Here is a 13,591-nt window from a genome sequence, read left to right on the forward strand (position 1 = left end):
CTAAGTGACTGTGTTTTACATCCCACAGGATATTTTACTGGGGACACCAAAATGCTGCTGTGAAGTGAAAAATTCCCCAAAAGCAACCAAAGCCATCACGCTCTTGGGGTATGCATCTTTTCCTTGTCCCTGTACCTTTGAAAGAAGGAATTGTGGGAGGATTCCAAAAGCAAGGACATATAGGAGGGTCACTGAAGATGCACAGAGGGTGATTTATTGGCACAATGAATTTAGAGTCTGATTACATTTTCATAGGGGCAACTGATAAGGTCTTTGAAGAATATGTCCCAAAACATCTTTCACATAATCTGAAAGTAATTTACACCCTAATTATATCTCATTTACCTGAGAGTAGATCTCATTGAATACAATTTGACCTTCTTTTGAGTAAGTATACCTAGGATTACACTGTTGGTCACACAAAGCCAAGAAAACATTATTGAGGTATGTATGTATGTATATATGTATGTATGTATTTATTTATCTAACATATTTTTATACTTCCCAAAACACAAGTTCTCTGGGCAGTTCATCTCCCGGGTTCCAATCCCACACAATAAGTACCTCCGTCTTATCTGGATTCAGTCTCACTATGTTACCTCTCATCCAGCCCATCATTGAGTCCAGGCAGGCATTTAGGGAGGTTATGCCTTCTCCCGATGAAGTTGACATAGAGAAATAGATTTGGGTGTCATCAGAATACTGATAGCTCCCTGCACCAAATCTCCTGATGATCTCTCCCAGCAGTTTCATGTAGATGTTAAACAACATTGGTGAGAATGTCACCCAAGAGTGAGAAAGAGCAGAATGGAGCATTGCCTGACAGTTCTCTCAACTTCCCTCATAGGCTCATGAATAGGCAGCAGTCACTTGTGGCTGATGGTCCTCTGGTAGACCTGGTAATGGATGTGAACTCACAAAAGGCTGCCAGGCCAGTCACAGAGACACTGCCAAGAACTGGCCCCAGATTCTCCTTTGCCCTCAATGTTGGGGAAAAAGGCAGAACAGCACTCCAGATATCCAGATGGAATGATGGTGGGTATTGCAGGTGAGAGCTAACACTTCCCTTATTTGGACAAACTCATTTTTCCTCGTTGGGAAAAATTTTCCTCAGGATTTTCTTTAGCCTGTCATGAATGAGGGTCCTCATCTGTTGGGATGACCCACAGTCTAGGGGCACCTGGCTCTTTCTTGGTCAGTCTTTGCATCAATCCTGCAGCTATGTATTCAGAAAGAAGTACAGTCACTCTCCCTCTGTCCAATCAGGCTAGGGATGTGCACAGAACCACGGAGGCATGGTCCGGCACTGGGGGGAGTGTGTCTTTAAGGGGGGGGCGGTAGTACTTACCCACCCCCCACCACTCTTTCCCCTCCAGCACTGGACTTTCCAAAAACGTTCTTGAGGCGGCAGAGTTCCTCCCAGCTGCCCCTGCCCCCGTCGTTGTCTGCAAAGGGTTAAACTAGAAAAAGCTGGTGGCGGGCATGCTTGTTTCTGCTGCTGGCTCGCCACATAGTGACATATGTGGCGCGCGTGCGCCAGCAGCGAAGACAAGCACGCGCCACAAAGGGCACATGCATGCCGCCAGCTTTTTCTACTTTAACCCTTTGCAGACAATGACGGGGGCAGGGGGGGCAGGGAGGAACTCTGCTGCCCCAAGAACATTTTTGGAAAGTCCAGCACCAGAGGGAGAAGAGCGACGGCGGGGTGGGGGGGAGTACTACCGCCCCACCTTAAAGACACACTCCCCCCACACACTGAATCGCCGGAATTCCAGACCGGTCCGGAGGCCTTTTCTATGGCCCTGGACTGTTCCATGCACACTACTAAATCAGGATTCCTCTCAGGTAAGTGCACATAGGATAGTAAACTTAGTTGCAGTTGACACTCATGGTATGCAGATTAGTGCCTAGCTAGCAATATGTTTAATTATTCCTCTCACCCTTCATTTGATGCGAGACAGGGCACTGCAGTGATAGGAGTAATAAGTCAATGCTACAATCTCCCATTATTTGGTGGTGTAGCTATCTCACATTTTTTAGAAACATAAGAACATAGAGAAGCTGTCTTCTAGTGAGTCAGAATCTTAGTCCATCTAGCTCAGTCCTGTTTATACTGACTGGAAGCAGCTCCCTAAGATTTCAGAGAGGAGTCTTTCCCAACCCTTCCTGGAGACTGAACCTGGGACCATCTGCATGAGAATCTCTACCGATGAGCTATAACTTAATCTAACAAAACTTAATCTAGGCTAGAGTTATATGTTAAGAGCATTATTATCCAGCAACTTATCTTCCAAGGTGTTTGCATGAAGTACAGATGTGCCTGAATCATTTCAGCGTCTCATTAGTGAGTCACCAAAACAATTCAGCTGTCTGCATCCGAAACATTTCAGTGTGAGGTGAGCTGTAGCTTTAAGAATGAGGCATGCAGGTCTTTACCTGTTCCTCTACTGCCCCACCGCTGTTGCAGTCACAGCGCTATCCTTGCCAAAAGATCACACGTGGTGGCCATGTGCGTGCTGCTGCCATGATACAGCCACGTGTGGCCTTTCTGGAAGGACAGTGCAGTGACTGGAACAGTGGCAGGGAGGCAGAGGAGCAGGCAAGAACCTACATGCCTCATTCATAAAGCTACCACTCTCTGCCCCCATCCCCTGCAGCTGCTTGAAATGATTCATGCACATCTCTAGCATGAAGCTGATGGATTTATCTTCTCCACTTTCCCCACCAGTAATTATCATGCAGTAGACGATGAAGAAAATATCAAAGTAATTGATTTATGCATCTCCAGCATCATGAAATTTCCTCCTTGGGATACCTTGAACAAAAGAGAAAGTTCTGAAGACACTTTCATTGCACAGGTTAGCAGTGGCTATCAAATTATGCCCCCCCCGGTTACCTGGTAAGGGTGTGTATGAACCGGTTTGGGCTGAAGTGGTTTGCCATGAACCCAACCAGTTCCACCAGTTCGATTGCAAACTGAACCGGCCTTCAAGAAGGCCAGCCAGTCTGTGATTGGACCGAACAAAGCCCAGTTTGTGGTGGAAAGGTTTGGTGGTTCAGTGGGCTTGTAAAGGGGAATCCAGTGAGGATTCCCCTTTCAAAGCAAATGTGAAGCTTCTCAAAAGTATTCTAAAGGGTGGAGGGGTGAGGGAGGAGGGGCGGAGGCGAGATGCACCTAAAAGCCGATGATAAGGTCCTCTCCCTACCAAATTTGATCCGCATTTGAACCGAACTGCAGAAACTGGTTTTCCTTTTGGACACTCCTTTTACCTAGTTTGGGGAAGCAAATCATGACGATATGTTGGGCAACACAGAGCATTCACATAACTTAATTCATTAAAATGCTGAATACTGGGGTATATGAATGACATATGTAAGAAACTTCCCCCAGGTCCCAAGGAAGGTATCTCATTCCCAGTACAATGCTTAAGGACTGGATCATATCATAGTAACAATAATCATGAATGCATACTTCAATGGTACCATTTACAAAGGACAGTCACCGTTGCTTAGTAATTGTGCCCAGTAATTCTTTTTCCCTGATTTAGCTCCATTTTATCTTTTGTGGATGTCTTTAAAATGCTTTCCCCAAATGTCTTAGTGTCAGTTGCTAGTTGCCATCTTTCATGTTTCAGACTTCTAAAAGCCCCCTTTTCTTGCTGGAAATGTTTGCTGGAAAAATATTTGACTCCATAGCGAAACGTACAGTGTATATAACATAATAGGGGTGTTAGAAATGTACAACTGTTCCCCTTTATTTTCTGTGAAATACTGGAGGTACACAACTTACTACATTGTACTTGTACATACTGCCATGTTCCTGTCTCTACTGCCATTTACACAACATTGGCCTCTCTTTGGTTCAGATTCGTTACCACAGGACCTTTCAGGCTGTTTGTGAGGTCATCAGGACCCTGATGGAGTGGCACATGGATCCAGAAATGCTGAATGTCATACTGGAGGTATAATCAGAAGTGGAAGAGGGAGCCTAGGGAGACCACAAGAAGTTTCTGGCTGGACATGCCAGGAGCTTCTGGTTGAAAGTACAGGAGATTTTATTCATTTATTTCTAGAATGTATATGCTGCATTGTTGTTGTTGTTTTAAGTGACACCAGCAGCAAAATCCAGCAGGAAAGCTACTCCCAGGAGTGTCTCCAAATGACAAACCTCTTCCATAAGGGAGACATGGCACCATCATACATTTCCCTGACCAAATGGTCCACTGAGTCCACCACTATCATAAACTCTGTCTTGTTAGACTGAGCTTCCATCTATTCACACTCATTTGTCTACAGACACCCATCCAGGGAATTTCAGACACCATCCCTCCTCTGCGCCTCCTTGCTTTAAAAAAAAAAAAAGTTCTATGTGGTTTGAAAGATGTAAGTAGTTTCCACAACATCCCCATAAATGGGTCAGAACAACAACAACTAAAGTTTTTTGAACAGCCTATAGCTTTTTCAGCAAACTTTTGGAAAAATGCATACGTCATCTTTTAAATGTTTAGAAGATGAAATGTTAATTTTTTTTGGTTAATGTCCATTATGTTGATTTTTATGCATGTATATTTTAAAGAGTCAATTAAAATGATTGATAAAAATAGCCCTCTCTTGTTTCTCTAGGCCTTGAAGAACTGGCTTACATCTCCCCAAATCTATGAACGGGAGAGGGCAACCCGAGCAATAGCCCATGTGCTCCAGATCTATAGAAGTCAAGTCCCGGCTGAGGTGGGTGGACTGACTGCCCCCAAAGAAGCCAATATTTCTAGGGGTACAAGAATTTTGTTTAAGAAATACAGACTGTTGTCTGGTGCTCAAAGTTGCAGCCATTTCATGCAGTATTTTCTTATTTTGTGAAACAGAAGCAGGAATCAGTTGAACATGTGGGAAGATGGACTGGTCGGTTGCTTCCCCGCTGTGTGGAGAAGCAAGCTGCCCTTCGCCATTGGGGCAAGGTTGCAGTCACTTGTCTGCTCAATCTGCAGTTGCAACAGAAGATAGGTAAGATGGCATGTGAGCCTCCAACTCCACATCCCCTCCTCCTACGCAAGTTTTCATGCCTCCATGACCTAAGGTGAGAAATGAGGAACCTGAACCACCCTTAAATCACACAGAGGAAGACTGAGAATCACGTGCAACAGAGAGACCTTGGAATGAATACATGTTATTGTGAAACACTCCTTGTAGACTTTTCATTGGGCTGCCTCACCCTCCAGCTGAGCCTTGTTTCATTTGCTTTCACTGCTGGTCTGTGGGGCTCTGCTTCAGCATGGCAGAAGCCAAATAATGCACACCAACACCACCCCTTCAGAACTTCACAGAGTCACCTGCTTGCAGCACACCCATTTCCAACACTGCATGCTCCCCGTGCAGAGAAGGGGAGTCCATTATGGGAAGCAGAGCCGCATAATACCCCAGCAACAGCTGGAAAGGCATACAGTCCGGAAACTCCATTTAGTCCAGAATGCGGCAGCCAGGTTGGTCTCTGGGTCATCTTGGAGAGACCATATCACTCCTATCTTAAAAGATCTACACTGGCTGGCAATACGCTTCTGGGCAAAGTACAAGGTCTTGGTTATAACCTACAAAGCCCTAAACAGCTTGGGCCCTGGGTATTTAAGAGAACATCTTCTTCGCTATGAACCACACCACCCATTGAGATCATCTGGAAATGTTCGTCTGCAGTTGCCACCGGCTCGTCTGGTGGCTACATGGGCAAGGGCCTTCTCCATTTCTGCCCGGAGGCTGGAACACATTTTCTGCTGAAATAAGAGCCTCCCCATCTGTTACAACTTTTTAAAAGGCAGTCAAGGCACATTTGTTCACCCAGGTCTTTAATTAGATATTTTTTAAATTTTGTTTTAATAGTTTTAACTTTTTAAATTTTAATTGTTGAAATGCTTTAATCTTTTTATTGCTTGTTTTTATTGTTTTGTTGTAAACTACCCAGAGAACTTGCATTTTGGGCGGTATAAAAATGTGTTAAATAAATAACATAACAAAACATAAATACAGGGAGTGAAGGGAGCAGCCGTGGCTCATGAACTCTTCTCCGGGTGGCGAGGGGGCTTCTTTAAGGTAAACAGAGCCAGTGCTCTGTGCCACCCAGCAGCCCCCGTGGCGAAGAATTGCCTCCGCCACTCACCTGGCCACTAGAGGGGGCTCTCCTGCTGGGCGGCACAGAGCACCAGCTCCGTTGACCTTAAAGAAGTCGCCCGCCACCCCCACCCCCCGAGAAGAGTTCACGAGCCGTGCCTGGCAGGGAGATTTGGGTGGGTAATGCTGGGGGGTGTAATCCTTTCCCTATAGAGCTCTAAGGGGAAAGTGCTTGAAAGGAGTAGACCTCCCAGTGCTCCCTGAGTATATCTCCCCATGCTCACTCCATGCTTTCTGAGTCATTGCTGAGACAGGATGGGGCTTACCCTGGTTGCATATGAATGAGAGACTAGAAGTATGAGCACTGTAAGATATTCCTCTCAGGGGATAGAGCTGCTCTGGGAAGAGCTGAAGGTTTCAAATTCCCTCCCTGGCTTCTCTAAGATAGGGCTGAGAGAGATTCCTGACTGCAACCTTATAGAAACTGCAGCTAGTCTGTGTAGACAATACTGAGCTAGATAGACCAATGGTTTGACTCAGTATATGGCAGCTTCCTATAGTCCTAAGTGCCCAATGCTATACAAAGAAGGGTCTGCTCTGAGTGGCTGCCTCTATGCAGTTCCAAAAAGGTGGTGTGCATTCCAAAGTGCAGCTTTATTGATGTGAATATTTTTTCCTATCACATCTGTTGGGCCCCAATTTTTAAGGTAGCATTCAGGAATAGAATGAATCCCATTGATTTTAAACACAGCTGTTCAAAAACCTCACAAAGTTTTGGGAGGGTGCTTACCAGCAGTGGCATGGAGCTAATTTATATCTTCTTAAACTATTTTTACCCAGAATGCACTGTTAATGGTTCAGTGTTAAGACATTGTGATATTGATTCTACAAAAAGAAAAAAAGGGCAATCTTCACAGGGTGGTGCACAGGAAATCTGCAGTGCTTCTAGTGTTGCTACTGCCAGCCTTGTCTGTACAGGAATGGCATTAAGTTATATAAAAAAGAAGGAAAGTAAAAAAGGACTCCTATGCCACCATTGGCAAGCCCCCCCCCCCTGAAAAATTCCATCCCATCCTCCCTGAAAAAATTAATGCTTCCCCCAATTTTTCCACCTTTAAATACATGGGCAAAATTAAATATGTTGGCAAAAATTGAGTGATCCTTTTGGATCAACACTATTATTTTTTAGTGGTGTCTTCTATGTATACTACTCCAAATGTTTGCACAACTGCTTTTCAAATAAAGATAGCTACTTTTAAAATTGCCCCATGAATCCTCAGCCTTTTCATCCATGATGAAAAATGCATTTGGTCTTCTAGACCTAGACAGTTGTTCGTCCTTCTTTGCCTATTTCCGCCCTGTTTCTTCTTTATTTACTTTCCTCTTTCCTGGCTGACACCATCACCACTGGTTGTCATGCATACACAGTAAACTTAATGTTTGAAAGAGTCTGGGAGCCCATGTTGTTTGAGAAGCTACATGGAATGAGGAAATGTTTCTTAGAAGGAGTTAAATCTTAATTTTGTTTGCTGCACAGAGATCACCACCACTGAATTAATTCAAATCCTGGATGACGAGGAGCAATGTGTCCCTGCTGTCGTCATTTCCAGAACTGCCATGGTGAGAAATAATTACTGTTTCTAGTAGAACTTGGCTTAGATGGAGAGAGAAATTGTGATAGGCATGTGCATTCATTTTAGGAATGTATGAAAATAAATACAAATGGGCCCCATTCCTATTAGTTTACATTCATTTATTCTAAAACAAATGTACCCCAGAACAAATGGGGGGGGGAAATGGAGCAAATGGCAATGAATGGGGAGAAACCAAATGAAAAATTATCTGAAAATTTTCCTTGGCAGGAACTTTCCCAAACAGCAGGCTTGGGAATCCCAGAAGCCATGGATTTCTGCAAAGTTTAACTGCAAATTCAAAGTTGCCCCCCGCCCCCCCAAATGCAAAAAGTGGATTTCTATCCTATAAATTGGGCTACACTGACTCTTATTATTTTGCCTTTCCTCCTACAGCTTGTTATAGACCATCTGCCCTCCATAGAACTGGCACCATTTCTCCACACCACTTTGAATGGGATGCTTCAGGAAGTAAACTGGTCTGAGGCTGTACAAGATATACTGGGCATGGTGCTAGAACACAGAGCTGCTGAACTTCATGGCAGGGTAAGATGTGGCTTGAGTCAAGTACTGCGTTACACATCACTGAGATGCACTTTTTGGATGTTCAGTCCCCTGTGTCAGCCTTTAAGTTATTCAAAGTAGTCAAACCTTAAGGGGTCACTTAGAGTATTCAATTTAGCCTTCCCCCCTTTTCAGATCGGGCGCTTTCCAGCAGTAAAATGCTTCAGCTTGGCAAGATCATATTGAGAACATAAATAAAGGGTGGAAGTCGTTTGTTGCACAAAGCCACCAGCAGGGGGAGCAGTCTTCTCTAGCTTGTGCAAACTTCCTAAACCCTCCTACAATGGGAAAATACAGTTTTATTTTGCCATGTGCATGCAACATTGTAGCACTGCAATGCAAGTGTAGTGAAGGTATCGAAAATGTGAATAGCACCTTGCTGTCAAGTGCAGGGACTGTGATGTTGAAACACAGGCAGTACAAAAGCAGACTTAGCAGATATGCAGTGAAACTGTTGTAGCGTGTAATCTGGAAAGTGCCAGGGCGAGAAAAGAGGGAAGGCTAAATGGAAAACTCTACTAAATAGGGCAGAGACAGACATGGCTTTTATGTCTTGCCTTCTAAAGATTTTACTGGCTTCTGGATGACATTCATCTCTTTGCTGTGGGATTTGGCCCGTTAGGTAGAAATACTCATCTGCTCCATGTATGACATCCTGGACAGCAGTGATAAGATGGCAGTGAAGAAGACAGTGATGGGTGTCATTGGTGCACTGGCTGCTGTGGGACCAAACAAAATGGTTGCCACACTTCTGACATTCCCATGGCTTGTTCTAAGGTAAGGCACACGTTCTCAGAAGCAGAAAACTTTTTTTCTAATGACTTGTGATCTGATGGACATTAATGCTATTAACATTTACTAGGATGACATAATTCAGTGTTGGCATAAGTTTTTTGGAGGTTCGTTTAGGTTGGCTATTCTTTTCGAAACCACTGCAGTTGCACATGTCTGCACAATTCCTTGTCTTAGACAGTCACAAATATCATACATTCTATTGCCAAATGTTCTCTGGGGTCCAATACTGGTGTAAAAAAGCGAGGAGTTGAGACAGGCTTGAGGGGGGCAGTCACCTTTTTCATTCCACTGCTGTTCACAGCCCAACTGGCTGCTGATCTACCGCCCTCCCTCCCCCCCCCATCCCCCGGGCTTCTACTTCCAGTGTAGCTGTCATGTAGCCATTCAGATTGGGTTAGATGATAATGCTGAAGACAGCTATTCAGATTAGCCCATGAACTTAGTTGGCCCCAATTGAAGTAGTTATGTAGCCAAATCGGATACACATTCAAAAATAAAAAAATGTTCTAAAGCGTCAGCAGAACAGGCCTACAGAACAGATTTTAAGGCATACCAGGGAGGGAAGCAAGTAGGGCCTTGCAGCCATGGGGAGTGGGGTGGGGGGTGCTTATTTTGGGCATGCTGTGTACCTGCAGAGTATTGTCTTTGTATGTGCATTTGTGTGCGGGAAATGATCTGGAAATGATCCTTCTCTTTCAACTCATCACTTATTTGTGCTACCTCTGCATATTTATTAACAACATTTATAGTGCCTTTCTGCAAATGCATTCAGAATATGTATAAATTAAGATAATGGCTTGCACTGTAATATTTCTAATAAAAAGGAAAAGTAATGCCCAAGGATGGAAGAGGAAAACAAGAAAGGTACGGTACCAACTCCTACATAATGTTAAATCATAGTTACCTTATGGCCAGCTGGAAATGCCACTGTATAAGACACTTCTGGGAATGAAGCAACTAAGTGACAATTGGTCCCAGCCATGACGGTGGCCATTCCTGAGGCACAAACCAAGTGCCCAAGTGCTACTTCCTTCTGCTGCTCCGTGCTGTGTCTGGGCAAGGCATGTTCCTGAGATTTAAGGCGAGCACCAAGATGTCTTTTTAGACACCTCATAGCTGGAGAAAATGCGCTTCTAAGACATAAGCCAAACTCCTACTGCCCACAAAGCCAAGGGCAGCACAGCAATGGCACTTCAATGGCCACTCACTTAATGAGCTGTAGCCAGTGCCTCCCGAGAGGAAACTTCCCCCTGGCCTGTCAGCTAAAGAAGTGCCACCACTATGCCTGCCCTTGGCTTTGTGAGCCACAGAGGGTCCAAGTGGTTTTCAGCTTCTGTCCCCTTGGACAGAAGAGCTGGTCTTGTGGTAGCAAGCATGACTTGTCCCCTTAGCTAAGTCTGCCCTGGTTGCATATGAATGGAAGACTAGAAGTATGAGCACTGTAAGATATTCCCCTCAGGGGATGGAGCCATTCTGGGAAGAGTATCTAGGTTCCAAGTTTCCTTCCTGGCATCTCCAAGATAGGGCTGAGAGAGATTCCTGCCTGCAGCCTTGGAGAAGCCGCTGCCAGTCTGTGAGGACAATACTGAGCTAGATAGACCAACGGCTGACTCAGTACATGGCAGCTTCCTCTGTTCCTATGTCCACCTCCCCATGCCTTGGAGAACTTGGAGCAGCCCTTCACTTTTCGTTCTCGACAGTGTATCCCTGGATTTTGGATTACTGTGCAATCTGAGTACAAAGAATTAAGTGAGAAAGCCATGAAAATACAGAATCACTTTGCTTGATTCCTACCTGTGTGATCAGGTCCCAGCTGAGATGGGTGGACTGACAGCCCCCAAAGAAGCAAATATTTCTAGGGGTACAAGAATATTTGTTTAAGAAATACAGACTCTTGTTCAGCGCTCAATGTTGCAGCCAGAAGACTAGCCACTTCCACCTTCCAAGGCCCTTTGAAATCCTACTGGATCCAGCAGACTTCTCAGGCAGACCATTGTAATAGGTTCACCACCCCTGCAGGATCAGACATGACTGTGAGATCAACCTTAACCAGGAAGTGGTCTATCCATGACAATGGGGAAACTACAGGCGACCCCACCAATGGAACACCCCTAATCCGAGCAAAAGACCAAATCCAGAGTGTGGCCAGCAACATGTGCAGGTCCTAGGACTAATTGGGATAGGCCCATAATTGCCATGGCCACCATGAACTCCTGAGCTGCACCAGACAACCTACCTGTAGTCCCAAAGTGGACGTTGAAATCACCCTCCACCAAAAGCCTGGGCAACTCCAACTCCGCAACCATCTCTGTCAGCTCAGTTAAGGAATCTGTTAGACAGTGGGGTGGACAGTACATCAACCGAATCTCCAGTCTATCCTGAGTCCCCACCCTTAAGATACACACACTCAATATAAGTCCATTCTCTCACAGGGATCCTGATAAAGGATATGTTATTCTTATGGACCACAGCCACACACACCCCCTCCTTCTAACTTGCCTAACAACAGAGTAATCTGGGGGAAGAAGTTGGGCCAACACAGGACCACCAGCCACACAGAACCATCTCAGTTATACAGGCCAGGTGAGCTCCTTCATCCACAAACAAATCATGGATGATTTCGATCTTATTTTGAACTGACCTGGCATTACAAAGGAGCATAGTTCGGTTCAGTGAAGAGTTGGAACTGGAGGAGGAGGACTGCTCCACTCCCCGCCCCGCCGCAGCCACCCCTTGGCCGTGGTAATAATTTAAAAAAAAAAAAAACCAGCAGAGATTTGGCAGGGTGGGCCCCCCAAAGGAGGTTTTGAGGGGCCTCGTGTGCATTGGGGGGGGGGCTCACAGCTGGGCACCCAAGCCAGGGTTCTGTTGTTTTTGATGTGTTTTGAGTGTAGATTCTCTGGTAGCAAATGAGATTTTCAATACAAACCATGAATCCACTCTTGTTTGCTTCCAGAGAATTCACACACAGAACACCTCAGAAACAACAGAACCCTGTACCCCATGGGTTAGAAACCCATAGGGGTGGCTGGCACCCACTGTGCACTACACTGCCACTCTCCCTGGACCATGCCAGCACCCTCCCAGGTGAAGTTATGGGGCTGCTGAAACCTCCATTGTTTCTTATGGAAAAAACCTTAAAGAAACGAAAACTTCTAAAATCACTTAAAAATCAGCCCGTTGCCCAATCCTTCTGCAGTTTGGGTGGTAGCCTCCACCTATTAGGCACTACCACCCCACCCCACTCTTCTGCCCCAGATATCACTTTATGCCCCAAATCTGCCCCAAAGACACTAAAACGTCAACAATTCACCAAAAATCAGCCCTTTGTCCAATTCCTCTGAAATTTGAGTGGTAGCCTCCACCCAGTAGGCACTATCACCCCACCTCACTCTTTTGGCCCAGGGACCCATTTTCTGATCAAAATTGATTTAGATTTGGATTAATTCAGATCCGAATCAAATCTGGGGTGATTTGGATGGGTCAGATTCGGACCCAAAAACAAAAAGGGGGTGTTTCAATTCAGATCCGAATCAAAACACCAAAAATCCAAATTGCACACCCCTAGAATCTTTCTCTCAACATGCCAGTTTCTTGAAGGGGAGTTATATTTATGTAGGGGATTTTTTTTATGGCATCCCTCCACTTGCAGCCTTTAGTGCTACAGCTACTCTAACACTTTGGATTGTGCAGCAGAGCTGCCTGAGAACGTAGCAAAATGATGACAATTTGGACTTTGCTGACAAGAAAATTCATTGATGAACCATATTTGAATGAACATTCATTGATGAACCAGTTTTATTGACGGTTATTTTACTTTGTTTTATGTAAGTTAACATTTTAATTGTATTCTAATTTGTAAACCACCCAGAGATTTTATATGGAGCACAATATAAGTGAGAGAGTGTGAGTGTGAGAGAGAAACTTTGCATTAAAATTTAAATTTCAGTTAAAAGTCTGGGGAAATAAGCACGTCTTGAGGGTCCTCCTAAAAGCTCTTATGAGGAGATGCTCTTATGAGGTTATGAAAACATTTTTGTGAAGCAAACTGGCAATATCAAAAGTGGCCCAGAGTTCAAGAAAATCTCACACTTGTGCTTTTTTGTGTTTCATTCCAGGGAGATCAGCATGATATGGAAGTCACTCATTGCTGACCAGATGGTCTTTCCAAAAGTGTTGTGTGCCCTTCTCAGCAACATTCCTAAGAAAGAGGGAAACCTTCCTGATGTTGTAGGTTACATAGCCACCCACCGTATATACTGGTGCTTACGCCTTGTGGTTGCATAGTCAAGTGATTCAGATACTTGTTCTCTACTCTCTTCCCATAGATGATTCCAGTGATATGGGAATTTGTTGCTGCTGTGAAGCAAGAGGAACAACTGGAAGGGAAGAAAGAAACCCTTTTTTATTACTGTTTCCTCTCAGTTGCTGGGACCAGCACAAAAAGGTGGGTGGAGCACAGAGATGAAGAGTGCAGACACTCCATCTGCCTCTCAGTTCCTGGG

General features: G+C 44.8%; 1 protein-coding gene across 1 annotated transcript; it reads left to right on the plus strand.

Moving 5' to 3' along the window:
- Nucleotides 1-779: 779 nt before the first annotated feature.
- LOC128326487 (maestro heat-like repeat-containing protein family member 2A) lies at nt 780-13,373 on the plus strand. Its single transcript, XM_053253411.1, has 9 exons — nt 780-1,048; nt 2,729-2,858; nt 3,867-3,962; nt 4,624-4,728; nt 4,863-5,001; nt 7,634-7,716; nt 8,124-8,273; nt 8,914-9,068; nt 13,205-13,373. The coding sequence occupies exons 1-9, from the start codon at nt 780-782 to the stop codon at nt 13,371-13,373; spliced, it is 1,296 nt and encodes a 431-aa protein (XP_053109386.1).
- Nucleotides 13,374-13,591: the final 218 nt, after the last annotated feature.

The sequence above is a fragment of the Hemicordylus capensis genome, chromosome 5 (assembly GCF_027244095.1).
Source record: "Hemicordylus capensis ecotype Gifberg chromosome 5, rHemCap1.1.pri, whole genome shotgun sequence".
Lineage (NCBI taxonomy): Eukaryota > Metazoa > Chordata > Lepidosauria > Squamata > Cordylidae > Hemicordylus > Hemicordylus capensis.

What these genes read in the sequence shown, in the direction of transcription:
- LOC128326487 (XM_053253411.1), top strand. Translation starts at nt 780, where the DNA reads ATGTCACCCAAGAGTGAGAAAGAGCAGAATGGAGCATTGCCTGACAGT. An exon ending in GAAGTCAAGTCCCGGCTGAG is followed by an intron (nt 4,729 to 4,862) that starts GTGGGTGGACTG and finishes TTTGTGAAACAG; the next exon opens with AAGCAGGAATCAGTTGAACA. An exon ending in TCATTTCCAGAACTGCCATG is followed by an intron (nt 7,717 to 8,123) that starts GTGAGAAATAAT and finishes TTCCTCCTACAG; the next exon opens with CTTGTTATAGACCATCTGCC.